The sequence below is a fragment of the Phalaenopsis equestris genome, unplaced genomic scaffold (assembly GCF_001263595.1).
Source record: "Phalaenopsis equestris unplaced genomic scaffold, ASM126359v1 Scaffold000858, whole genome shotgun sequence".
NCBI lineage: Eukaryota > Viridiplantae > Streptophyta > Magnoliopsida > Asparagales > Orchidaceae > Phalaenopsis > Phalaenopsis equestris.
This window is the reverse complement of record NW_018165298.1, coordinates 8,258-35,889: the sequence shown is the minus strand read 5'-3', so window position 1 is coordinate 35,889 and position 27,632 is coordinate 8,258. Positions and strand designations below refer to the sequence as shown.

Sequence of the window (27,632 nt, the reverse complement as noted above, 5' to 3'; positions counted from 1 at the left end):
ATTCCTTGAAGTGGCTTGTTTGAGAACTCTTGGCTACAATTTTGCATTATGGAATAATGTATCATAAGATATTAATGAAAAGTTAAAGTACCAATATTTTTTATTTAATATATTATGACAATCAAGTCAACCCCAAAATTGAGTTATTTGGATATGTTCTAGCTCAAAATGAGCTTGTAACTCATTATATTTGATTTTATTTATCAGTATATATAATTTTTATAAATAAAAAATACTTAAACCTAATTTTGAAGTCTATTACAATACGCATTATAATGTCTCTAATGATGAGGATATATTTATTCTCAAATAAATAAAAGTTATTTGTCTTAAAATAAGTAATATTAAATAATTATTTTATTTGCGGAGAAATTAATAGGTGCAATATTCTTAATATGAGCGTACATATCCCCTTCAATAAAAATTTTATGGTTAGATTTGTTCTTGTTATTCTGGTGCTATCCGAATCATCCTAGCTAATCAAGGAGTGGGAGGAAGAATTCGATGGCGGAATCGTCCTCACTAAGCTCACAATAGGTCCCGGCGCCAAAGGAGTACCTTCGTCGTCCTGGACGACGAAGATACTGCGTTGGCGGCGGGACCTATTGCGAGCAGCGAGAATGATTCGGAGAGCACCGAAATAGCAACAACAAAACCAACCATAGAATTTCTATTGAAGGGGACATATACGCTCATAATAAGAATACTCCACTTAATAATTTCTTCCAAATAAAATTATTATTTAAGATTACATATCTTAAGGTAAATCGCTTTTATTTATTAGAGAATAAATATAACCTCATCATTACAGGCATTATCCTTATTGTAGTAGACTTCGATATTAACTTTAAGTATTTTTCATTTATAAAAATTATATAGGATGTTAAATAAAATCAAACATAATGAGCTACAGCCTGATTTTGAGTTGGTACCGATCTAAATAACTCAATTTTGGAGTTGACTTGGTTGTCATAATATATTAAATAAATAATATTGGTAGTATAACTTTTCATTTATGTCTTATGATACATTATTCAATTATGTGAAATTGAAGCCAGAGTTCTCAAACAAGTCACTCCAATAAATGACAAAAGTATCCTCAAAAGTGTAATGGTCAAAAGAAAACTCAAAAATTAAGATCGTAAAAATGAGAACCATCACATACACACATATACAACGTTTTGCAAAAGCAATAAGATGAGTCAATCAAAAAAATTCATCGCACAATATGATATAATTTCTATAAATTAGCATCTTAGCAATATAACAAAAGTAATTAAGAAAATATTAGCCTATTGTAAGATGGAGGGATTTAAAAGGTAAGAGAAGTAGGTTAGAATCTTATTTATGCCCTCGGGAGAAGATAAGGAACAGATTTTTTCCTATTTGTCACTAGCCATATATACAATTTGCACTTTTATATTTCCTACACTCTACTTATATCATTGCAAGTAATGATAACTTTATAACTAGATGATCACTAATCCAACTATATTAAGTAGGATTTCTATAGAATTAAACCTTTAGATTAGTTCGTAATACAGTAGGAATAGATAACAAAACCTTAACCTAATTTAAATTCCAGGCTAAGAATGAAACTTAGAAGGATAGAACTTTCTTAAGAGTTTGTTTGGGGAAGCTGTAGCTTATTGAATAATCTATCGATAAGCAGTTGATCCTGATAAACTGCTGATCAGCAACTTATCAGGATAAGCTGGCTGACTGTTTGGTTTATGCTGTTTGAAAACAGCTGATTTGCAATTGTTTCTGGACAAATGACTATTCTGCACCTGTGCAGTAATGTTGTTTGCAACAAAATTGTCACCAATATATTTGATAATTGAGAAACAGAAAATCAATTCTGAACAGTAAAAATATAAGATACAGAGCCCACTTAACAGTGAGTATCAAGATTGATAAAAAAAATTTATTAAAATTATAATTAAAATTATGATAATATTAATATTAAAATCTAGACAGCATATGCCACGAGCTACGTCATCCTCCAGAGATCCATCCAACCCTGATCACTATTGGCAGTGAATCTGTCAGACTATCTGCCCACCAAAAGAAGTCACTTCTCTGTGATACTCCGCGGGCAACTGTACAACCATCTCCCGAAACTATATGCTCGACGTGACATCAGTAGGAAAGTCTGTAGTTCACAGTGGAAGAGCACACGTCAGGAGGTCTCTAAAATCCTGGAACTCTTCTTCCTTGAAAGATTCAAGAGATAACTCATTAGTCGTGACAGAAGATGAAATGCAAAAAAAAAATATACAAGGAAATGGAAATAAATGAAAACTATATTGAATAAACAATCTGCATCTGCTTTGGAAACGGGTACGTTGACATATTGTTGACCTCATTTTTGGTGAGTTCCAATCTTCCTCTTAGGTCTTAGGACATAGTCATATGAATTTCCCTTTGACTATCGTAGAGGCCTAATGATGGGACCCACCTAATTTAGAAATTTAAGCAATTTCCTAATTCTTTTTGGAGCCTCACATGGATGTTTTTTTCCCTCCAACACTTGGGAGGTTAAGACCAACATGAGAAAGCTCAAAGAGAGTACCTATAGGATCATCAAGCCATAAGGATGCCTTGTCCGCCATCTCGACTATTTATTTTTATATATGCATTTTATTTTTAAATATTATTAATAATGAAATTAATGTATAAATAAAATTTATGATTTTGTATTTAAATGTATAATACCTATGTCTGATTTTTTTTAAAAATGTTTTAGTGTAATATCATAACAAATTCATAAAAATATTAATATTGAGGATAATTTCATGAGATGTAAGGATCTAAATATTAAAATTTAGATGTTGGTATTCAAATTCTTAATATGAATATATATATATCCCCTTCAATAAAAATACAAAAGGAACAAAATAATTCTAAATTAGCAGTGTTTTTAGTTATTCTTTTATGCATTTTTGAAATTTAAAGCGATAAGAAGGAAATTTCTGCATAAATTGTGCTTCATAGGTAGGTTTCTCTCGTGGGCTCTAGTGGGTTTTAAGGGATTTTGTTGCAGATTTCCCATGCCAGAAGTTTCAATGCAGCAACGAGCATTTTCTCTAGTCAGAGAAACATGTTCTCCGTGATTGTAATTGCTTTTGTGCCTAATTCATCAAAATTGTGTTTTTAGTCCTTTGGCAACTAATTATATTTCCATGACTCATGCATTTTATGAGTGATGCACTTTATGTTGAGCCAATAATCCAATATGTTTAGTAACACTAATTGCTTTTCGTGGCTCATGCACTTTATGGTTTTTGTTTATACTTACATTTTATCTTCTTTTTAATGGGATCCTTGCATTGATGTTCATATAGTTTGTAATACAAGTTTACTTCTATGAATGTTGTGTAACTAACTTGAGTTTTTTTGTGATGTCAAATAATTATTTTTAGCAGTTTGATTTTGAACTTTTTATATACCTTATATATCTCGCTCTCTGCAAATTTTTTTTTCTAATAACTAACGACTTGTCCACTTGTTCAGGTGAATCATACAAAAGATAGCTACATAATGTTTTCATCAGAAAACTTTATAGGTATTGTGAAAATAATCTTTAATTACTAGTTTAATAAATTTATTCTACGATTCATCATGATTTTGTTCTTTATGCTTTTATGATTTTAGACTAATTCTAATTAAATTAAGCACATTTAAAGTTTGTTCTTTTAAACCAGAGCAAATCTTTTCGATGACATGTTTCGAGAATCAGATAATATAGTTGCCAAGAGAAAAATGATAAAAGAAACAATTAGGGTTCACAACAGACCTACAAGGTAACACTTCTATCTAACGGCAATTTGCCAAAAATCATTGTTTTTGTCTATTTTTTAACTATATAATCCAATATTGCTAAAAGATAAATCTTTTTTTTTACTTTGGATCAAATTTTTGGTTGAGTCAGATCTTTTGGCTGATCTTGAGCTAAGCTTTTGATTAAATTGAACCGGCTTGAATCTGCTTAAAATATAAATATTATGTATAATTGTATTTATGCATCTATTCGAACATATGTTGAGCCAATAATTTATTTTAGAAGAACAAAATCAATTGAATCATTAATATAAATTGTTTAACATTATATTTTCTCCTTAGTTTTAATCACAAACACTCGAGGAATTGCAACCTGAGGCGGACACTGTGGAGATGGGTTATTCTCTTGATTCGGACTCAACCGGCTTGCCCAAAGTCCAGGGCTTATCTTCTTCGTTCTACTCGGCATCGAACAATTACAATTCACCTTACACCGCTTAGTCGAAGATCCAAAGATCGAGGAGATGAACCTGCTTTGGAGAGCAGGTGTCTTCCCAGTACCCTGGCTCTGACGCCAATGGACCAATTTCTTGTCCTGCAATGGATGTTTGAGAGCTTTCCTGAAGCAGCAAATAAGCTTTGTTCTGTTCTTGGAGATGAGCTCCTACGACCGATTTTTTGTGTCACGCATATTTTAAAATTGGACGTTCCGAATGATATTTTTTATGTCATTTTTTAAGCCAAGAAGTTAACTAAGGGGTCCTTGTATATTTATATAAGGTCCACAATGCTTAATTTTTTTTTAGTATTTTTACACGTAATGGAATTATAAAATAAGATACTATAGAGCATAAATATTCATTGAAATTTTCATTGCACCAAATGGAGAGTTTTACTGATCATCTCATGCCAGAATAATATATAATAAAAGGACTGCAATATTTTGAAAGTTTTCTGTTGTGAAGAAAGTTGTAGTTCTCTTTTGTAAAGTGATAAATTTTATATTGGATTTGTAGTCTATGCTCTGTAAGCTGGGAAAATTTGATTTTTGATTGCTTATGAAAAATAAACATTTTTATATTTATTTTGCATGAAATAATAATTGAAATCACTATTAATATTTAACTGCACTCAAATGAAATAAGATTTTTTTAATATTTTATTTTATTTTTTGATATATACCATTCCTCCCAACGAAGGAGAGTCGGGAGATGAGAACAGCAATTTCAGCATTTGATTGGATCCTCTTCCCCGCACATTTCTTGTAGCCCACCGCAAGTAGAAGTCGTATGGCTATCTATGGCTTTAGGCTCAAATGGAAATTCAATTATAATGTACTTATACGGGATATAAACGACATGAATATAATATCATATGTGTGTGTGTGTGTGTGTGTGTGTGTGTGTGTGAACATATATAGGATAAGCATCAATATTCTAAAAAAATTGGAAATTATAAATCAAAAAATAAAATAAAAAATTATAAAAATGTTATTTCATTTGAATGCAGTTATGTATTAATAATGATTTCAGATATGTAATTTTTCAAAAGCAATAAAAAATCAAATTTTCCCAGCTTACAGAGCATAGACTACAAATCTAATATTAAATCTATCGCTATCAGATTTACAAAAGAGAATAGCAACTTCGTTCACAATAGATAACTTTCAAAACATTGCAGTCCTTTTAGTATATATTATTTTGGCATTAGATAGCTAACAAAACTCAACATTTGATGACAATGAAAATTTCATCAGATGTTCATATATTTTAGTACCTCATTTTACAATTTCATTGCGTGTAAAAATACTTAAAAAAAGCAATGTGAACTTAATGTAATATACAAGGACCCCTTAGCCATACTTCTTGCATATAAAATGATATTAAAAAATAACTTTCGGAACTTCTAATTTTATTATGGGTGCGACACAAAAAATCTGCCATATGAGGCATCTCCAAGAATAGAACAAGCTTTTTTGCTGCCTCAAGAAAGCCCTAAGTATCCACTAGAGGATAAGAAACGGGTCACTTTACATCAAACCGAGGTACGAAAAAGACAACTATCCTCTAGAGTGGGTTGATCTCCTTGATCATTGGATCTTCGGCAAAGTCATGTAGGGTGAATTGTAATCGTTTGATGCTGGGAAGAATGAAAAAAATAGGTCTTGGACTTAGGACAAAGCAGTTGAGTCTGAATAAAGAGATTAACCCTTTTCCACACTATCTGCCTCGAGTGGCAGTTCCTCGAGCGTCTGGAATCAAAATAAAGCAAGAAAATATAATATTAAATAATATATATTAATAATTCAATTGATTTTTGTTCTTCTAAAACAAATCCTTGACTAAACATATGCGTGTATAGATGCATAAATATAATTATACACAGTATTTATATCCTAAGCAGATTTTGAGTCTGTTCAATTCAATCATAGATTAGCTCAAAATCAACCAAAAGATCCAACTGAGCCAAAATTTTGGCTCATGACTCAACTCGATCTAAGTTAAAAAAAAAGATTCATTTTTTTAGTAATATTGGATCATATAGTTAAAATAATAGACTCAAGCAATGATTTTTGATAAATTACAATCAGATGAAAGTGTTACCTTGTAGGCCTGCTACAAACCCTGAGTGTTTCTCTTATCTTTTTTTCTTGGTAGCTATATCATCTGTTGTCGAAGCATGTCATCGAAAAGATTTCTGACTTAAAATAACAGATGTTTAATGAGCTTAACTTAAATAGAATTAGTTTTATAATTAAAGAACAAAATCATGATAAATATAATAATGAATTTATTAAACTAATAATTAAAAATTATTTTGGCAATTACATGTAAAGTTTTCTGATAAAAATATTGTGTAACTCTCCTTTTGTATGATCCACCTGAGCAAGTGAACAAACTGTTAGTTATTAAAAAAAAAATTTGCAGAGAATATGATATATAAAATATATAAAAATTTTAAAATAAAACTAATGAAAAATAACCCACCAACATCAAAAAAACTGAAGATAGTAACAAAACATTCATAAAATTAAACTTGTATTACAATTTATTTGAAAATTAATATAAGGAACCATTAAAAAGAAGAGAGGTTTGCTCTTCAAAGCAATGTTTTGAAGGTTAGTTTATGCGCTTTTGACAACTCTTCAAACAACATCAACTCACACATTGACAAGGTGAATAACACCCAAACTAAAGAAAAAAACAGTCAGTTTTATATACAGCTTTTCTGTCGAGCCACTTTCATTAAACAGTAGCACAAGAGTAAGCTATGGGATTCACCCAAAGAAATAAATAAAAGGTACGACGACTTTCCTGTTAATATTACGTGCCTTAGTTAGTACCAAATCAATCCACAAACAATAAATCGAAAAGGGGCATTTACACGCATACCACCAAATTCTTAAGAAATTGAGGTGTTAAGTAAAAAAGAATTTAGTGGAATGCATGTAAATCTTCCAAAAAAAATGACAGGAAAGTTTGAAGAATATCAAACTAGGAGAAACATCAGCTAGACCAATTACAAATATACATGCTCCAGCCAGCCTATAATTGTGAAACACTTCCAATATGCAAATTTCATCTTGGAAAGCAGTAGATCAAAATATATATCGCAATTAATTCTCATAGCACAAAGCAGCAAAAATAACAATAAATGAAATTATAACAATCATTAATATAAGTTATCAGACAAGAGGACAGAATATTCTTATTCTGTATGATCAAAATGTAAAATAAATTACCAGGAAGTGCATAATTGCCTTAGGCAAAATATCTTCAATGTTTTTCCTGACAATATCGTAGTACGATTTCAGTAATAATTTTGTAATGGAAACCTCCAAAGCCACCTGCTCCAATTGATTTTCTGAAGGCTTCAAGATGACTGGAGGCTATATTGTAGAAAACCAAAGTTTAGAAGATGTAAGAAAGTAATCTAATTGCCAAACTTGAGCGAACATTGAGTTTAATAGACATTGAGTTTAATAAATAGAACACTAACCTCTCTTAGATGGATCATAAAGAGTGAACTTTCCACATTGTGAGAAGGAACAATAACAGACTTATTGGACGAGATTTATTTTGTTGATGCACATTTCTCACTAACACCAAAAATGGACGAAATGCCCCAAATGGGTCGACTTCCGTTTGTACTTCCTAAAATGTTTAAAATTTCATATGGTATATAAATATGATTCTGTGCATAAAATTAATTGATAGATTCATATAGTTCTTTTTTCTCAACGGATTACCAGCTGAACCAGTTCTGTCAGAATCTGAAAGTGGTCACGCTCCCTGCTCCAAATTTCCATAAAAGAAAAATTGATTTTATAAATCAATAGAACCTCTAAATTTACTAATTTAATTACCAAAAAAAATGGTGATTAATAATGCAGTAAAATCAAAGAAAATTTTTTTTGATGGCACAATTAAGAGAAAAGCATATACAAAAAAAAGAAAAATTATATGACTTTTATTTACCTCGAAAAGACATAATCACGTACCCTAAGAATTATTTGGTGCACATTAAGTCTAAACGTGTGTTTCAAAAGCATAATGAAATTAAAAAAATATTTAGTGAGCAATGGATGGTATTAATAGTCGTGAATAGACAAAAGATTTTCCAATTATAATTAAATAACATTTAATAATAACAATGAGTTTGCATCTCTTTATCTTAATTATGGAAATGCTTGACATAGATATTTTAAAATACCGTGCCTTAGTGCATGTTTTTGCAAATGATAAAATTTTCACTAGTGAGATTCATGCTGAAACAAGCAAAATATTTCAACAACAACAAAAAAATTTTTGGAAGACAAAGCACGTAAACTTGTAGAACAAATGTTGAAATTTCAAAGAATCATAGAGAAAACTCATGATAAAAATATGATAATTGTTGTTAACGTGTGAAGTGGTGTAACTTTTTACTTCTCTTTTTAAAATTAACAAAAAATTATACATATGTGTACAATATGTATGTGCGGAACATATTTAAAATGAAATTCGTACAATTAGAATGTTTGTAATCATACACAAATTTTAAAAGAAGCAAGATAAACTTCATGTTAAAAATGTAATAATTATTGTTAATGCATGAATTCATGCGACTTTTTTACTTGTCTTTATTTTTTTAAATAACAAAAATTGTGCATATGTGTATAATGCGTGTACCTTGAATATTTTTTAAATGAACTTCACACAATTAGAATGCTAGGCAATTATTACAAATAAACCAAACTTTTAAGATGTGGTCCTCCCAATATGACATCATATAAGATACAGAGCAAATCGGTCTTACTATATAAGATACAGAGCAAATCAAAGAATCATATTCATCATATCTATCCATCTATCTCAAGCTTTTAAGATGATAACGAAGCTAGAAAAAAAAACTTGCAATTAAAAAATGTTTCAAGAATTGAGAGTTGGAGGTAAAAAAATAAAGTTATGTCTGAGCATAATCATTAAGATAATTTAATTTGTTTCATTGTTTTTAAATTTTTTTCTTTTACTTTCTTATTTTACATCGTAGTTTTATGTATCGATGTTCTTCAACTAGAAACATTCAGTTTTATCTTATAAAAATTTAAGCATTTGATGTGAACACTGACTCTTTTTGAAGTAATTTAGTTCAAAATTTGATTGTGTTTGAAATTGCTAGTGAACGTGCTTGTGTTTGCTCAATTTATATATTCTTCTTCATGTTCGACCCGAAATTGACTCGTTTAAATCAATTAAAATAAAATATACAGTGTTGCACTCAAGCTGCACCATTCATATATAATAAGAGGCACAAAACCGCTTCAACACATAAGATGCAGTGTTTTACAATTAGATATAAATATGTATAATATATTGTCATATAAATATTATATATAAAGTGTATAAAGGCGGTACTGTTGATGTTGTGGCATGCATAAGCTTTTGTTTTCATAGTATGAATATCATTCGAGATTTCTGACATGATCTAGTTTTCATGTGCAACATCATCACAATAGTTTTTACTTTTAATTCGTTTTACCTTGAATTGTGATGATACTCCGCCTTTCATGAGCTACTCATTGTCATTTAAATATAGGTTTTTAATAAAAACGTTGTAAACATTTCACGTTCATTATCACAAATAGAAAATTGTTTGAGAGAATTTCACAGTCAGTCTATTGAAGCCTTTAAGCAGCTAAACTCAAAGCATTGACAACTTCAATTGCTAATTATTGTTCTACCAGAAATTAAGGGTTCATATAATATTTTTTCAATTTATAGCTTGTTTGTTTTCTAATGTTTTCACTTTTAATTCCTAAATTTTATTTAGTTGTCTATGTTTTGGTCTTGGCTTAATAGGTACGATAAAAAAAATGTGATACTAAGCATGGTCTTATTAATCAGTGCTGCCAGCCAAAGCACCTACAAGTTAAGCCAAATAAACAATACTTTGAAAATTGAGCCTTGAAAATTAATGTAAATGTTTGTAATTGTTTCGGTTATCTTCTGCAGACATGTTATTTCTATTGTTTTTGAACATTCTCTTTAATGCAATAGATTGGTGACTGTAATATTATTCTTGAAGACTTCATCAAAAACCAAATTTCTTTGATATCATCTGTGCCTACTATTATATTTGGAGCTGATGTGACCCATTCAGCCCAAAGAGAAGACTTTTTACCCTACATTGCTGCAGTTTGTTTCTCTCGTCTCTGATTATGTTGGTGGTTTTCTATTATTTGATTTTTACCGATAATTTTGCTTTAACTGTTATCTTCTTCCTGGAGGTTGCATCTATGAATTAAACATGTCTAACGAAGTACAATGTTTTTTTTTTCTGCACGGCCACGTAGACACGTAATGATAGAGGATCTTTTCGAAACTACTCCAAATCCGAAGATGGGTAACTCCGCCTGGAGAATGATAATGTTAAGTACAATAAACCTTGACTAGATAGCCTGAAATTTCAAATTCTAACTTTATATATCAAAATGAATCTGCTTTGAGTGTTCCATAAGGAGACAAATCAAAAATCGGAACGCATTATATTCTATACATTTGGTATATTAAGGTATTTTAAACTCATTACTACACTTAAAGACGCATCATTAGTTAACCTGAGAAGATTTGATTGTTAAATGCAGGAATGGTGTTCGTGATGCCCAATTTAACACACTGTTTTTGTTGGAAATGGAATCTATTGGGAAAGTTGGTTTTATTTTACTATGATTATAATGATTCTCTTAAAAAAAATTATATTACTTTCTTATATTATTTTGAATAACTGATTCTAACAAATGATAATTATAATAGGCATGTGACTCAATAGAAGAAGACTATCTTCCACGAGTTAGATTTATAGTGGTACGGAAGAGGCACCATACGCATTTATTTCCTAAGAATATGAATATGAATAATAACAACGAGAAAATATTGCCAGACAATGTCCAATTTGATGGATCAAGTAATTAATTTAGGTTGCATCTTCTCAACATATTTTGATTCTTAGGTACGGTAGTTGATAGAAGCATTTGTCATCCCACTGAGTTCGACTCCTACCTTTACAGTAATGTCGGTATTCGGGTATATAAATTTCTACTACATAAAAACTCAAAATTATAGCTGGCCGGAGTATTTGGCTAGAATTCACTTACCTCACAAGCAAATTTTTACTAGAAAAACTGACAAATACCTGTAGGGCACAAGTCATTCTGTTTAATATCATATTTTCTAATATTAAAATGGTTTTTCTGCTGATCAGCTGCAGTCGTTAACCAATAACTTATGTTACACGTAAACACTATACTTAATTTCTATGAAATTATATATCTAACACCAAGACTTTAATTTTTAACTACATACCAAACTGCACATAAAAAAATTATAATGTAATTTTAAAAGTTAAAATGTTTTAGGTGTTATACTTGGAAATAATTTACATGAGAATTTTGAGTTATGTATTAAAAAGTCGCCCTAGTAAGTAACATGTTTTGTATACTGAATTACAAATATTAACATATTGTTTATATAACTATGATCGATGCACGCATTCGATATTTGTAGGTAATTGTCATCGATTATATGTGTTTACCTACATTTGATTTTTTTGTAATTTTTAATAGGTTTTTATGTTGTTTTGCAGTTCCTGCTGTCTATTATGCCCACCTTGCAGCTTTCAGAGCCCGATATTTTATAGTAGGGTTTGAATCTGGATCAGCTCAAGTCGGTGGAACAACACGCGAGCGAGTAGCGACCATCTCTACTCTTCCAGCTGTTAAGCAGACGACATGGATAACAAACCCATTCTGCTGAAATAATTTTTTAGTTTTTAATTGCATAAGTTGTGAATGGTATTGTTGGTTTATTTGTTGAATTCAGTCTGATTGTGCTCAGAGTTTTACACTCAGTCAATTATTTTCTGCTCATTAGCCTATGCGTCTAAGCGTAAGTTTCGTTGCTACTTATGTTCATTCGAATTTCAATATTTTTTCTTTTGTTTTACCGATCTTAAATTTAAATTAGAGTTTTTCTGAATTTTTCTTTTAAACAAGCCATCTTAACCATCAAACAAGACCATTGTGCTCAGGGTTTTACACTCAGTCAATTGTTTTCTGCTCATTAGCCTATGCGTCTAAGCGTAAGTTTCGTTGCTACTTATGTTCATTCGATCATTTGTTTTTCATCTATTACAGGTTTTTTATGATTGTTTTTTTGACATCTATATCTAGTTCTTCAGTTTTCTCGACTTCTAAAAAATTTTGTTTTCATCAAAATGAGAAAATAAATATATTGAACTACTACAAAATAAAATTTCACTTATGACATTGATAATCCTTTGGTTTTTGAAAAATTGTTCTTACAAATAAGATTATGAGATATTTTCAGCACTATAACCCCATTTTTCTACATAAAAATAAACATAATAATTAAGTTACACTATTGTTCTTGTCACTATACATATATACTAAATAAAATTTCTGGCTCAAATGAGCATGAACAGCAAGAACGGTTATTATGTATAATTTAATTATTACGTCTATCTATATGTAGAAAGAAATTGTTATAGTGCTGAAAATATCTCAATCTTATATGTGAGGACAATTTGTCAAAATCAAAGTGATTTTTCATATCATAAGCAACATTTAATTTTGTAGTAATTCAATATATTTATTACCTCATTTTGATCATAACACTATTTTAGAAAAAAAGAAAACTGAACAACTGAATATGGATAACAAAAAAATAACATAAAAAGTCAATAATAGATAAAAATCAAATGATCTGGCCGGAATAAACATGAGAAGCAACAAAACTTACGCTTAGACACATAGACCAATGAGACGAAAGCAATTAACTGGGTGTAAAACCCCTAGCAAATGATCTCGTTCGACAGCTATGAAGGTTTGTTTAAAAGCAAAATTTAAAAAAGCTCTAATTTAAAGTTAAAATCAGTAAAACAAAAAAAAAATATTGAATGACCAGTCATGAATTCAACAAATAAACCAACAAAATCATTCAGAGTTTGTCATGCAAAAAAAAACTAGAAAATTATTTTTGATAGAATGAGTTTGTTGTTTCCCACTGCTATAATATTTTGGGCTGCAAATAATTTAACAGTAAAACATTACTCCTCTGACATTCTCCTTAATAGCTGGAATAACAGAGATGATCGTTGTTCGCTTGTGTTGGTCCACTGCCTTGAATTGATACAGATTCAGACCTTGATTCCAAGTAATATCAAGATCGGAATGTTGCACGGTGCGCATAATATATAGCATTAACTACAAAAAAACATAAAAACCTATTAAAATTTACAAAAAATCAAATGCAAGGAAGCTCACATAGTCGATGACAATTACCTACAGATATCGAACGCGTGCATCGACCATACCTGTACAAACAATATCTTAATACATTTAGTAATTCTATAAAACATGTTACTCACTATGGAGATATTTAAATGCATAACACAAAATTCTCATGTAATTATTTACATGTACAACACCCAAAACCATTCACATTTTTAAAATTGCAATATAATTTTTTTTATGTACAGGTAAGTATGTAGTTAAAAATTAAAACTTTGGTGTTAGAGATGTAATTTTATAGAAATTGAGTTGAGTATTTATGTAAATCTTCCCAATATATTATAAACTTACGTGTAGCATGAGTTATTGGTTAGTAACTGCAGCTGATCAACAAAAAAAATCGTTTTGATCGTAGAAATCATGATCATGAAAATGGCGACGTGTACCCTACAAGTATTTGTTAATTTTTTTAGTAAAAATATGCTTATGAGGTAAGAGAATTCTAGTCAAATACTCCGTTCAGCTACAATTTTGAGTTTCTACGCAATAAAAATTTGTCTACCTGGATACTGGTATGATTGCAAAGATAGAAGTTGAACTCATTGGGATGACAGATACTCCTATCAACTACCATACTTAAAAATCAAAATATGTTGAGAAGCTGCACCACAGATTGATTAATATAATTACTATAATCCGAGATACTCCTATCAACTACCATGCTTCTAAAATTTTAATTGAACTGATTAGGAAAAAATAAAAATAATGACCGAGTAACAACACTCCTATCAACTAATTGAACTAATTAGGAAAAAATAAAAATAATGACCGAGTAACAACTAATTTTTGGAGAACTTAGCACTCCTGCTTCTACTGCAGTAAGATTCGGTTGAACCCCAATACCAAAGATTTTTGCAAACATATCATTGTTATAATTATTTTGCTTGACCAGCAGCGAAAACAATCAAGGTTTCACCATAACAAATTGTAGGATCAATGAAGTAACCCACCCAATAAACTAAAATGCAATGACAAAATAAAAGTTCTAGAGCAAATTTAAAATCACAAGATGTAACCTCCAAAATGTTCTTCTCCCAAATAGCCGGACGTTTACAATTTTAATTTAATATTTCATTTATTTGTCTAGCATTTAACTTCTTAACATATTTTTGTCCATCCACAATTTTGCATACCTATTAAAAATGAGAGCTGCAGGGTCAAAGCTGAACAACAAATTGATTAAGCTTAAAAGCAATGCATTTGAATAAAGAAAACTATTAATATTGTTGACTAGAAAAACCTCAATTGGCAAGTATATCGGATTGCTATCACTGTCGGCTTTAACGCAAGTCAGTGAATCATACATAAGATTATAATTGTATTTTGTTCTGAAGTAACGTGCAATAGATATTTCAGTTTTCTCTGGTTCATCAAAATGAAACCTGTTGAAGAAAACTATTGATTAGAGAGAGCTCAATAGGATGAAAATTTTGTAACATTTTTGTAGGAGCCAAAATACAATAAAAGAACATAAAAAAAAACAACATACATTAACTCGTTAGCAAACTGTGATGTAATCCCAGTGCTTTTATAGCGTCTACACACATAGTAAATGAGTTGTTTCATTATAGACTTCTTTCAACGTCTTTTGTATCTGAAAGTTTCAAAGAAGTCATACATCTGACCTAAAGTAAATAACTAAGATAAAGCCAAAATATTTTGCACAGGAACATCATTCACATATGATTTGATATTAGCAACAAGAGAAAAAACATGTGCAATTTGGATAAAAAAAATGAGAGCATATGACTCAAATATGAAAGAAGAATGTCTCAAATGAAAACAAAAGCTCAAATCAAAACAAAAGCAAATATCTGAAGACGTTGCTTTTCAGATAAACTTGTAGGAAACGATCTTACAGTAAAAAAGTCTGACATAAAGTTTAAAAGATTTACTGGCCTTTAAAAAGATGTTGCAGAATATCTACAAATTCAAAGCAGATGTCACACATATCAGACAAAATGAATTTAGCGCCTTTCAGACAAACCAAGCATTTAGAAGAGTTTAAATGAATCCTAAACAGAAAAAAATAATAATCATTACCAACATTCAAGGACAAACCCATTTGGGTTGGCCTAAGACTTTGGAAAAAACCCCTCCAACATTGTAAACCTCGCCAATATCATTCGACCCAAATTCAAGAGAAAAAAATGATCTTGAAATTGTAACATAATTGTAAGAAGAAAACCAGACAATTTAATTATTTTATAAAATGCATCACAAGAAACATAAAAATAGCTTGAATTGTTTCAATACTTTTTGGAGGTAGGCTCCCTGAGGACAATATCCAAAGCAGTCATGATATCATGAGGGCATTCCAGGTGATATATATATATATATATATTCTAAGTCAGTCATTAGAATGAAAAAAATGGGATGATTACATAAAAAGTACCCTAAGCATTGTTATTTACAAATCAGGCACCCAGGTGATATTTTGAATTACCGAACCAATGCAATTAGATCAAATCATTGAGAATTTAATAAAAATAAAAAATATGACTTGGGTTCTATCAAGAATCAGGCAGATTCCAATCTAAAATTGAACCAAATATGTAAATTTGAGCCAGTTCATTCCAATTTCAACCCCAATCAAAATTGAACATGACGAATGATGAGCCGAACTAAATTTATCCAATACGAATGGATAGTTAGCAGCACTAATGACAATATTCAAATGTTGCATTGGGACTTGACAATTTTAAGAATAAAATCATTGCATGGTAGCTTCTAGTTGAATCTGTTAATATGGTATGGGTATATTTTTGCAATTTTGATATATTTCAATTACCTGGATGAAATCCTCAATTTTTTCGCTTAAATTTTTTGATCTCTCTCATTCCACATTGGTAGTACAGATATGCAATACTTTTCCCAGCCACCTGAATGCTCAAATTATAACACAATTTAATCAGCTCTAAAGCTTCGATCAAAAACAATAAAATATACTTACAAAATAATTTAGTTACGCATACAATTAAAAACATACAATTAAAAAGTCAAATAATAATAAGAAATAACGGCAATTTTCAAGTCCAAATTGATTAATAAAACTTTTTAAGTAAACGGCCACATATATATCTCTACCAGTGAGTGATTTTCTAGCAAGTGAGTGACGTTATTGGTTTAATCAGATGATAAAATTATCTCTGCCAGTAAAATAGCATACAATTAAAAAGTCAAATAATTTAGTTACGCATACAATTAAAAAGTCAATTTTCAAGTCCAAATTGATTAATAAAACTTTTTAAGTAAACGGCCACATATATATCTCTACCAGTGAGTGATTTTATAGCAAGTGAGTGACGTTATTGGTTTAATCAGATGATAAAATTATCTCTGCCAGTAAAATACAGCTATATTTTCATGTATAAACATTTTTAGATTTTTTTATGCTTTCCATTAAGAAGAGTAAGTCGAAAATATTTTTATATTTTATCAAAACTTTACATAAATATCTTTTTAAATTATTATAATCTTCAAAATTATGATAAACATATTTATTATTGATGAATAAAAAATAAATTAGGTATGATTTACATGATTAATATCAGATATCATAATAAATAACTTCTCTTTACATGGAGACCACCTGAAACATTGATTTTTACAAATTGACCACCAACTGATGTTTTTTTTCGAACTGCCAAACCGACGTATTTACAGATTGAGAATTTAAAATTTTGAAATTTGAGTGAGAATATGAAAAATGGATGAAAGAGGATGGTTCATTTGTAAATAGCATGTTTTTGATGGTCTGTACTTAATTGCGCCAAACCTTAATTGATTACATATACATATAATGCATTCATGTCAAAATATATATAAGGATTTTATAGCCATCATAACTATTTTTTTTTCAGATACAACCTGAAACCAATGTTAGAAAGAAAATTCATTAAATTTATGAAAAGAAAAACAAACCAACTCTGAACTGAAAATTCAATTGGAAGAAAATCAAATAAATAAAGCAGGTTTTGTCCAAAAATCAAACAGTATAAAATAGCATATTGGTACAAATAAAACACAAGAAAGAATAAAGTGAAATGTTCTTGCGTGGCTATAAAATTACTATCCTTAACATGGAGGCATGCAGAAACTCTACTTCTGTCTTTTATAGTAGAACTTATGCAGGAAAGACTTAAGTACCTCCTGAACTTGTTTGATTGGCTGAGCTTCTATGGAGGAGTTTAGCTGCCCGTAGCTTGTTCGCTCGTACTCAGAAAATTTTGCCTGAGATGAAGAAAAAGCAAACACAAAAGAGAGAAAAATCAGGCAATGTATTGCATGAGCACACTTAATCTGCGAAAATCAAACAAAATAACTGATGAATCACTAAAATGAAGTTGTGGTGATAAGAGCCATAAAAACGGCTCGTTGCTCGCGAAGAGCTCGCGTTCGGCTCGTAAAGAAGTTCGTGTTCAATTCGTTTGCTCAGCAAATAAGCTGAACATAGATTTTTTTTGTGCCTCACACATATAAACGAGTCAAACACAAACAAAAATTTGTTTGTCCATGTTCAACTCATTTTAACTCCAAATAATTACATCATACATATAGACATATATATATATATACATATATATATATATACATATATATATATATATATATATATATATATCTGTGTGTGTGTGTGTGTGTGTGTGTTTGTAAATATATAAAGATATATAATTGTTGTATTATTTAAAAATAATCTAATTCACTACAAGGCTACAAAGATTTATGATCAATTAAAATTATTAATTAAAAAAATAAAATAATATTAAATTCTATTTAAATGAATATTTTAATATAAATAATAAGATTTAAATCGCAACCCCTCTTAATATCCCATGGTTGTAGGACTAGGACTGTCAAAACGGTTCCTTGTTCTCAACAGCTCATGTTCGACTCGCTACCCCCAACGAGTCGAACACGAACATTTGTATTTTTAAACAAGCCGAAGCTGGGCTCGCTCAAGCTCTGCTCGTTTACACCCCTAGTGATGATATATGAAGTTCTGCAAATATTGGTGCACTTGTATAAGTTCCTATGGGGTAAATCCAAATTACAGCAGTGTTATGAAGCAAACCTAGAGATTGAGATCACTGTAAAGGGATTTAGCTTTCGCAACACAAGCTGGATCTGGACTCCCATAATTCTCCTGGAGAAACAACTAAACCATTCAAGTCTGTATTTAATCAGACAACAGTGAATTACAAGCAATAAACTTGCCTCCAAAAATTTCAGTTGATTTTCATCTGCTATTTAAAGCGTTTGCACAATAAGTCAAGAGCACTAAAAATCTTCAATGTCAGTTCCAATCTGCCAATGCAGAACACAAATTTTCAAATATTGAATGCAATTTTCATTAAAGTCTCAAAATGATCCCCTGACTATCTACAGTGTAAAGTAACAGGCCACATATATATCTACCAATGTAAAATCACTTTCACCCAAAGCTACCAACAAATTTAATTATTTTGAGGGCTTATTTTGAAGCCTAGGTGGCTCAATCCAATATGATTATCTTTTTCTACGATAACAAAATAATACCCTGATTGTTTGAATGAGACATTTTAATTGTTCCCGCCGCTCTTTTAATATGGGATAAATTAATCCTCACAAAAATTTATTTCAACCCCTATTAAAAGAATATATGATTAAACTAACATTAAAAAAAACCTCAAGTTATAAACCCATCAGATGGTTTGTTTGGGGTGACTGCTTTTTAAAAAGATGGTTGCAAAATTATGCAAGAAAAAACAACATAGAAAACTGTGGTGAGCATATAAATATATATATTAGTTTTCAAAATATCAGGCAACAACTTTCTCATAACCAACGCACTATAATAGATCAAATTGAAAAAAGTTGTTTCGTGTCACAGAAATTTTTTAGAAAGCAACAAGAAAACAGTACTCCAAACAGAGTTGTGGTGAAGATCTGAAATGCGAAGCAGATAGAAAATTGTCCCAAATAGAACAATAATCACACATTATACATATAACATAATATGATCAAAATAGATAATTGCACATTGATCATTTATCACAATAATCAAAGAAGATTCAAAACCAATGAGATTAAAAAAACTGAAAATTTTAGAATTGGCCCAACCGAAATAGAGAATAAATTTTGATTAAAATGAACTTTCTACCTTCCTTCAAAATGAGTGCAAAAAAAACTTGGCTGATCAGTAATATTCTATTCAACTCAAAAAACATTTAATGACAAAAAATCTACCCCCAATAAATTTCATTCCCGATATATCCATATCCAAATTCTCTCAACAAAAAAAAAACGCCAATAGAATGATTTACTCTCATATATCCAAATTCTCTCAAAAAAAAAAAAACGCCAATAGAATGATTTATTCTCATTTTATGGATATATATAAATATATATATATATATATATATATATATATATCCTCTCTTTAAGAAAAATATATATATAAAGCTTATTGATTCGATGTAAAAAAGGAATAGTTTAAATAAAAAATAAAAAAAAATAAAATATGAGTGAGGCAGAATATGTAAGCTAACACTTAACTGAAGCCTGGAAAAGGTATGATAGAGAGGAAGGAAAAATGGTTCAAGACTGCACAACAAGCTTCTTGAGATGCTCTCACAGAAAACTTGAAAGCTAGCATCATCAGTAAAGACGACATCTGAACTGGGACCTACCTCACGTGCTGACTTATCTAAGAGAAATCTATCTTGTATAAAACATCAATTACATTTTGAGAAACACATAGATGACATCCAATAATGGGTAGCTGATGATAATATTTTCGGCACTTAAATTTGAATTGAAGTATTGTGTTAATAAAAGATCTCTATTATGTAATGCACTTATTTCAAGTTCTTCCAATACAGAAATCAGAAAATAGAGAACAAAAATGGTTATAAATGTATTTTTGATAAATAAGTATTAATTTTAAAGTCAAAAGTACTCTATGATTATACTGTTACTCATTCCATGCATTAGAAAACAAAATTCAACCAGAAAAACAACCCACTAAAGACCAGAGAATCAATTTATACTTTTGTTTGTTTCCCAGCATTTTGTCTAAAGATTTAGAGCCCATTTGGGGTGGCTTATTGGTGCGTTTGCGTTTTTTAAAACGTGGTTGAGGCATCTATTACATGTGTTTCGCCTGCTTATCCACAAACGTAGTTCGCGTTTTATTATTTACACGGCCGCGGGCTTGACCCTGCGGCCCACATTCTTACCTTTCAGAGTTACGTGCTCCATTTTTCTTCCTTCCCGACCCCTCGCCTCTTTCTCCTCCCTCTGACCACTAGTTACTATGCTCTGGCTCGAGTACTGAATGGATGCCATCCAACGTCGGCTCAGAAAACTCACGACAAAGCCAAAAATCTTCAAGCCAATGCCTTTCACACCTTCAAAAGATCCCGACATCCGCCAAAAATCTAAGAAATGAATTGAAGAGCCCACTGTTGAGGAGTTTGAGGGTTTGGAAGATGACTCTGATATCGATGACAATCGCTTCCTAGAAGAGTACAGCTGTGAACTTTTGTTCCTTTCCTATGTCTCCAAGTTTATCTTTCCCTTTTCTATTAATTGAATACCATTGTAATGGCTCAGAAAGCAGAGGCTGCTAGACATGCAGACGGTGACTAGGGTTGCCCGGTTCGGAACAGTGCTTTTAATAACAGGATCCGATTTCGTCCGCGAGATTTCTCAAGCCCCTACTAATGCATGGGTCGTCGTGCTTCTCATCAAGGATGGGTATTTCACACTCCATATGTATTTGATCAATGATTTTTTGAGACCAAATTATGATTTTATTTTTTTTATCTATGGTTTGATTTGAGATGTAAGGGTGAAAAGAGTTTACTTCCCTCTCCAAAGCTGCTTTCGTTGAACTTTATTAAGTTGAATCCATGTATAAAAACATTTTTCTATTTAAATCTGTGGAAGATGAATATGTATCAATTCGTTGTCCTCTTTTTTTAATGTAAAAGTTCTTTGCCGAATATTTAACTTACTTTTTTTATAAACAATTTGTATCCTCACACTGGCTAGAAGTTATGCAGAAAGAATTTTGCTTCTAGTTTTATTACTTCAAGCTTGATCATCATTGGATTGTTTTGAATGGCGGGGCAGCATCCCACGATGTGAGTTACTTCTACAATGCTTAGATACTCAGGGATAAAGTTTGTTAAGATTGTCTCTACATACTGGATTCCAAGATATCCTGACCATATTCTTCCAACTATTTTAGTGTACAATAATGGAGCTGTGAAAGGAACTTATGTAGGTTTGCATCACTTTGGCTCCTGGAGATGTACTCATGTAGGTAATTTGAAACTTACATAAAAAATACATTGATGTTTTGTTCAACTCATTTTAATTTTTTCTTTTTTTTTTACCATAGAAGTTATTACGATGCATCTCTTTGCATGATTGAATGTTTGGCTTTGAGCATTTAAGTTCTAAGCTCTTCAAATTTTAAACCTAACCATGTATGATTATATTGCTTATTTGTATGTTTCAAACTACATTATCGTAGTTCAACACAGAACATAAAGCCTATTATCAACACGATTTTGCACCTTCACATGTTTGAGATTTTTATTATGCAGCCCTTCAATTTTATTTTTCAACAGGAAATTTGATTTCTCTTAGTTTTTTTCTAACATAGTTGCCTAATAGAACATTTTAGTTGCAGTAATAGGAATATTAGCTTCGAACCTACATGTTGCAGTAGTAGGAGTATTAGCTTTGAACCTACAACTATAAATTAAGACTTTTTGGCTAAATTAGATATTAAAGACCTACTTTGGTGTCTCTATAATTAATCATCAAGACATCTTCACCATAGAGTGCTAATTGAAAAATCTTTTATTAAGCTCTACTCTTGGATGAAAATAGAGAAAACAAAGGGTAGACACAAAAACCATATAGATTTGAGGTTGTTTTCCCCTCCAAGGGAGGGGTTGAAGAATAAGATAAAATACAGAGAAGTGTTATAATAATTTTTTCTGCAATACATATAATGACATTTTGTTTATTATTTCTGCCTTTAACAAATAGAAACTTGACAAGTGTTATGTTATGTAACGACCTATTTTTTAAAAATCAGCTCACCATTTATTTTCGCCCCAACAGCACCTTCCTCAGCATTTCTCCGTGTGCAAGTCATTGAATCAAATGGATTTTCTTCCTGATCATATGGCTAGAGTAATTACCTAAGTAGAAATTAAAAGAAAAATGGAGGAATATAAAAAACTATCAGGAAATAAGTTGAAAATAAAATAAATACAACAAATGCAACTCTTAGCCACTCCTACACTTAAACTTTACATTATCCCCAATGATTTAAAAACCACAAGTGAAAAATACATTAAAATAATTTTAATAGATTTTTCTTTTTTCTAACAATCTTGATACTCATTGTTAAATGAAGTGTATCGTTTTTTTCTACTGATATGAAGTGATTTTTGTTTCTCAAGTATAAAATACATAGCTATAATATCTGTGTTGTAAATAATATTACTGCATACAAGCAAAATGGTCATTTATCCAGAATCAGCTGCAAAAGAATTTTTTTTCCAACAGCACAAACTAAATAACCAACCAGCTTATTTGGATCAAGCTGTGTTGTAAATAATATTACTGCATACAGGCAAAATGGTCATTTATCCAGAATCAGCTGCAAAACAATTTTTTTTCCAACAACACAAACTAAATAACCAACCAGCTTATTTGGATCAACTGCTGATAAGCAGCTAACCGAATCAGTTACTTATCAGCAGCTTATTAAAGAGATTTACGTGCATACCAAATAGGTTTACACTAAATCCAACATTTAGATATTAAAACACATGATAATTGAGTGATTTGTATGTAAATATCCCCTTACAAGAATAAAATTACAAAAAAAAAATATACGCATGATAAGAGCATTCGAGCACAAAGAAACTGTGATGTTGAATAAAATATTAAGAAATAGTGATACCTAGGAGCCATGCTGATCGCAAACAACCAATCATGGGACTGGGAATCTCTATCTGATTAGCATTTGGACGTCATCATGTGGGGCTTGCAAAAGCTATGCAAACGCCTGTAAGAAGAAAGGATGTGAAATCCTTATATAACAGTACAGATACCTACAATAGAAATCCAATTGGGAGAAAGAAAATATAAAAATACCAAATAAATAAATAAATATAGGACTTCAACACAAGATAGCAATCTTTCACGATAAAAACAAAAATAACAAAAACACTATTTTACAAGCAAACCACCCAATTATTATCTATTTATATATCTAACACTAAATTCTTTTTTACATTTATACCACTCATAATAAGATCACATCAAAAATATCACTATTTTAATTTTTAAAATGTGAAATATACCTTTCCTACACAAATAAGGTGGCATATATGTAAAAAATTGAAGTATAGGTGTTAGAAATGTAAATTCATGAGAATTGTGTAGTATGTAATTAAATCTTCCTTTTGTTTGAATAGAATAATTCTTGATTTAGATGGTGCTACTTATGAGTTTTCTAATTATAACTTTCTCTTTGCATGCCAACCCTCTAGTGTAGCACTCTTCTGCGAAAAATCTAATCCAAGCTCGTAGTTGTAAGGCTACAGCATTTTTTAAAGAATCTGGCATTCAAAACTTAACTTCAGTGCTACAAAAATCCTGCCTTGCGCTCCATTTTAATATGTTTTCAGTATAATCTTGTATTTAGACGTTTGGAGGGTAGGTACCCGCTTCAGAGGGTACTTTGTGCTGCACTGTGCCTGACGATTAAACCGGATGATGAACATGATCAGCATCATGGCTTACATATGTTGATGCCTTGACTCTTTTTTTTTTTTTTGGAAACTAATTTAGTGGCATGTATGAAGATATTTCAAGACAAAAACAATAAAAATATGCAAGCATAGAATTAACACTATTTTATGGAGAAAAGTGGAGAAATGGTCATCCGATTCTTTACAAGGATATTTAATTGAAACTGGAAACCAAGTACCTGATGCTCTGGCTGATTTTGGTAGCCTATGTTGCGCCACTGGGCAATTTTCCTGCCGTGTAAAATGACCACACTGAAATATGCATCTAGCACCAGAATGCGGCCTGCAGCTATGGATGCTACATCCAATAAAGGGGGAGAATGAGCATTAAAAGAGTATGAAATCAATGAGGGTTGAATCATAACAGAGTTTGTGATGCTTTCTCTACTCAGCAATATGCGGAAATATGCAGTCTCGTCAGAACTATTGTTGAAAACCTACAACAAATATTGCAATAATATTGGTAAAACTGTAAAATGTAATTATGAGCTTACAACAAATGGAAATATGCAGTCTCCTCAGGACTATTGTTGAAAACCTACAACAAGTATTGCAGGACTATCATTATTAAAAATTTTAATGTTCAGAATGCACTGTAAAATGTAATTATGAGCATACAACAAATGGAAATATGCAGTCTCCTCACGACTATTGTTGAAAACCTACAACAAGTATTGCACGACTATCATTATTAAAAATTTTAATGTTCAGAATGCAGTACTTGTGGAATAGATTAAAGAAAAGTTTACAGATATACCACAAAATTCTTATGGATTTGCATATATAACACCAAGAATTTGATATTTACATTTTTGACCCTTGGTGCTATAAACGAATGCATAAAAAGGCGCATTTGACTTTTAACAAGTTAGTAAAGTAGTACTTTGATGTGATGTTAAAGATTGAAGTGTTGTGAATGTAAATATTGATGTTTAGGTATTAGACAAATAAATAAATAAATAAAATCAATAGTATTTATTTAAATGTCTCTATATTAAAATCACGACAATCATATTGATTAACACGGAAAGTGAAATCTATTTATGAGTTGAACACAAACTGCTTAACAAGCTGAGCATGAGTTGTTTGTGAACGAGTCGTTCCGACGGCCCTAGCTATAGTGCACTTTGTTGTATCTACATAAACCAAATCCTATTTTAACCCTGTTTGAACACTATTTAAGCTATTTCGAACTATGTTTGAACATAGTTGATGCAATATATTCAGAAAATGTTTAAATTATATTCGAGGAAAATTGTAATCCTATTCAAAATTTAAAAGAAAAAAGAGAAATTTAATGTTAAAAAATGATAATTGTTGTTAATGCCTGAAATGATGTAATTTTTTTACTCTTTTTTAAAATAACAAAAATTACGCAAATGTTTAATGTTTATGCCTTGAATAATTTTTAAAAGAAAACCACACGATTAGAATGTTTATAACCTTATTGAAATTTTAAAAGAATCATATAGATAAAATTCATGTTAAAAAAGTGATAGTTGTTAATACTTAAAGACATGTAACCTTTTACTCATCTCTTTTTTAAAATAAAAATAAATTATGTATATGCATACAATATTTGTGTCTTGAATATCTTTTAAATGAAATTCACGAAATTAAAATGTTATACATATAAAATAATATATACTATTATTTGACAATTATTATAAATAAGCCAAACATTTTAAGCTATTGTATCTATCTATATCAATATTTTAAAATGTTAATAAAGCTAGAAAAAAATTACAATTAAAAAATATTTGAAGTAATGAGATGTTAGAGGTAACTAAATAATATTATGTATGAACATAATCATTAAAATAATTTTGTTTCATTTTATTTTAATTTTTTATTTAATTTCTTATTTTTCTTAGTAAATTTATCTACTTAAGTTCTTCAACTAGGAACATTCAATTTTATCTTATATAAAAACTTAAGCATTTGATGTGACAACAAAATCTAGTCAGTATGATACTGCAAGTATTAATATATTTGATTTTACAATATAATTTTAATATATTCTACTTTAAATATTTTATAATTTCAAAGAAAAATTCAAAAAAATGATTGTTTTAATTGTGTCCATTAGGGTTATAAATGAGTCGAGCTTGGGCAAATTTGGGCTTAACCTGTGTTTAGCTGGTTAGAAATTTATTTTGTTTGAAATTGGCTCATGTTCAAAATTAATCAAATAAATCAATACTTGCAATATAATATTGATAATAATTTGTTATCACATCAAATATTTAATTTTTATATTAAATAAAATCTAATATTTCTATTTGGAGACTTTAAGCATATAGATTTACTAAGAAAATTAAAAATTAAATAAAATAAAATAAACTAAATTACTTTAATATTATACTCAAACTTGACTTTATTTAGTTACTTCCAATATCCAATTACTTGAAATAATTTTGAATTTCGAATTTTTTTTAATATCTTCATTATCATCTTAAAAACTCAAGATAAATATAATGTCTTAAAATGTTTGTTTTATTTATAATAATTGTCACATAACTGTTCAAATTATTTTATATTCGTTGCATTTTAATTCTAAGAAATTCATATAAAACATATTCAAGGCACACACAATACACGTATGAACAAATTTTTGTTATTTTAAAACATAAAAAAGTAAAAAAGTTACATGATTTCATGCAATAACAACAATTATCACATTTTTAACATTAACATTTATCAAATATACTTTCAAATTTTAAATAAGGTTACAAACATTTTAATTTTATAAATTTCATTTAAAACATATTTAAAGCACACGTATTGTACACATGCACAAATTTTTGTTATTTTAAAAAAGAGAAAAATTAAATGACTTAAGGCATTAACAAATAACATATTGTTAACATGAATTTTTTTTTATAATTCCTTTAAATTTTGAATAAGATTATAATTTTTCTCGAATATAATTCAAATATTAATTGAACATAATGCATAAACTAAGTTCAAACATAGTTCGAAATAAATTTAAAAAGTGTTCAAATAATGTTAGAATAAAATTTCGTTTATGTATATACAGCAGAGTTCACTATAGCTAGAGTGTCAAAACAGTTTGTTCGTGAACAACTCGTATTTGACTTGTTAAGTAGTTCAACTCATTTGCTAAGCAAACAAGCCAAGCACGAATAATATTCTTTACGCTTGATATATAA

The 27,632-nt window shown here is 29.9% G+C and overlaps 1 protein-coding gene across 18 annotated transcripts in view; it reads right to left on the bottom strand.

The window, feature by feature from the left end:
- Nucleotides 1-27,632, bottom strand: part of LOC110031888 (protein transport protein sec23-1-like) — a 42,131-nt gene that overhangs the window by 10,438 nt on the left and 4,061 nt on the right. For 4 of the 18 annotated variants that reach the window (XR_002294779.1, XR_002294783.1, XR_002294776.1 and 1 more), the window contains exons 1-12: nucleotides 24,639-24,994; nucleotides 23,607-23,711; nucleotides 22,736-22,836; nucleotides 18,708-18,779; nucleotides 17,783-17,866; nucleotides 16,425-16,515; nucleotides 15,123-15,227; nucleotides 14,874-15,015; nucleotides 13,394-13,656; nucleotides 8,033-8,075; nucleotides 7,783-7,937; nucleotides 7,526-7,672 (exon numbers count right to left, since the gene is read on the bottom strand). Coding sequence is in view for 1 of the 18 variants with exons in the window: in XM_020735313.1 (XP_020590972.1) it covers nucleotides 23,700-23,711; nucleotides 24,639-24,896 (270 nt within the window). In the remaining 17 variants the exon portion in view is untranslated. Of the gene's footprint in view, nucleotides 1-7,525; nucleotides 7,673-7,782; nucleotides 7,938-8,032; nucleotides 8,076-13,393; nucleotides 13,657-14,712; nucleotides 14,767-14,873; nucleotides 15,016-15,122; nucleotides 15,228-16,424; nucleotides 16,516-17,782; nucleotides 17,867-18,707; nucleotides 18,780-18,855; nucleotides 18,941-22,735; nucleotides 22,837-23,606; nucleotides 23,712-24,638; nucleotides 24,995-27,632 lie in introns of those variants that run through there. The other 14 variants (XR_002294788.1, XR_002294789.1, XR_002294780.1 and 11 more) reach the window with 12 other exon arrangements.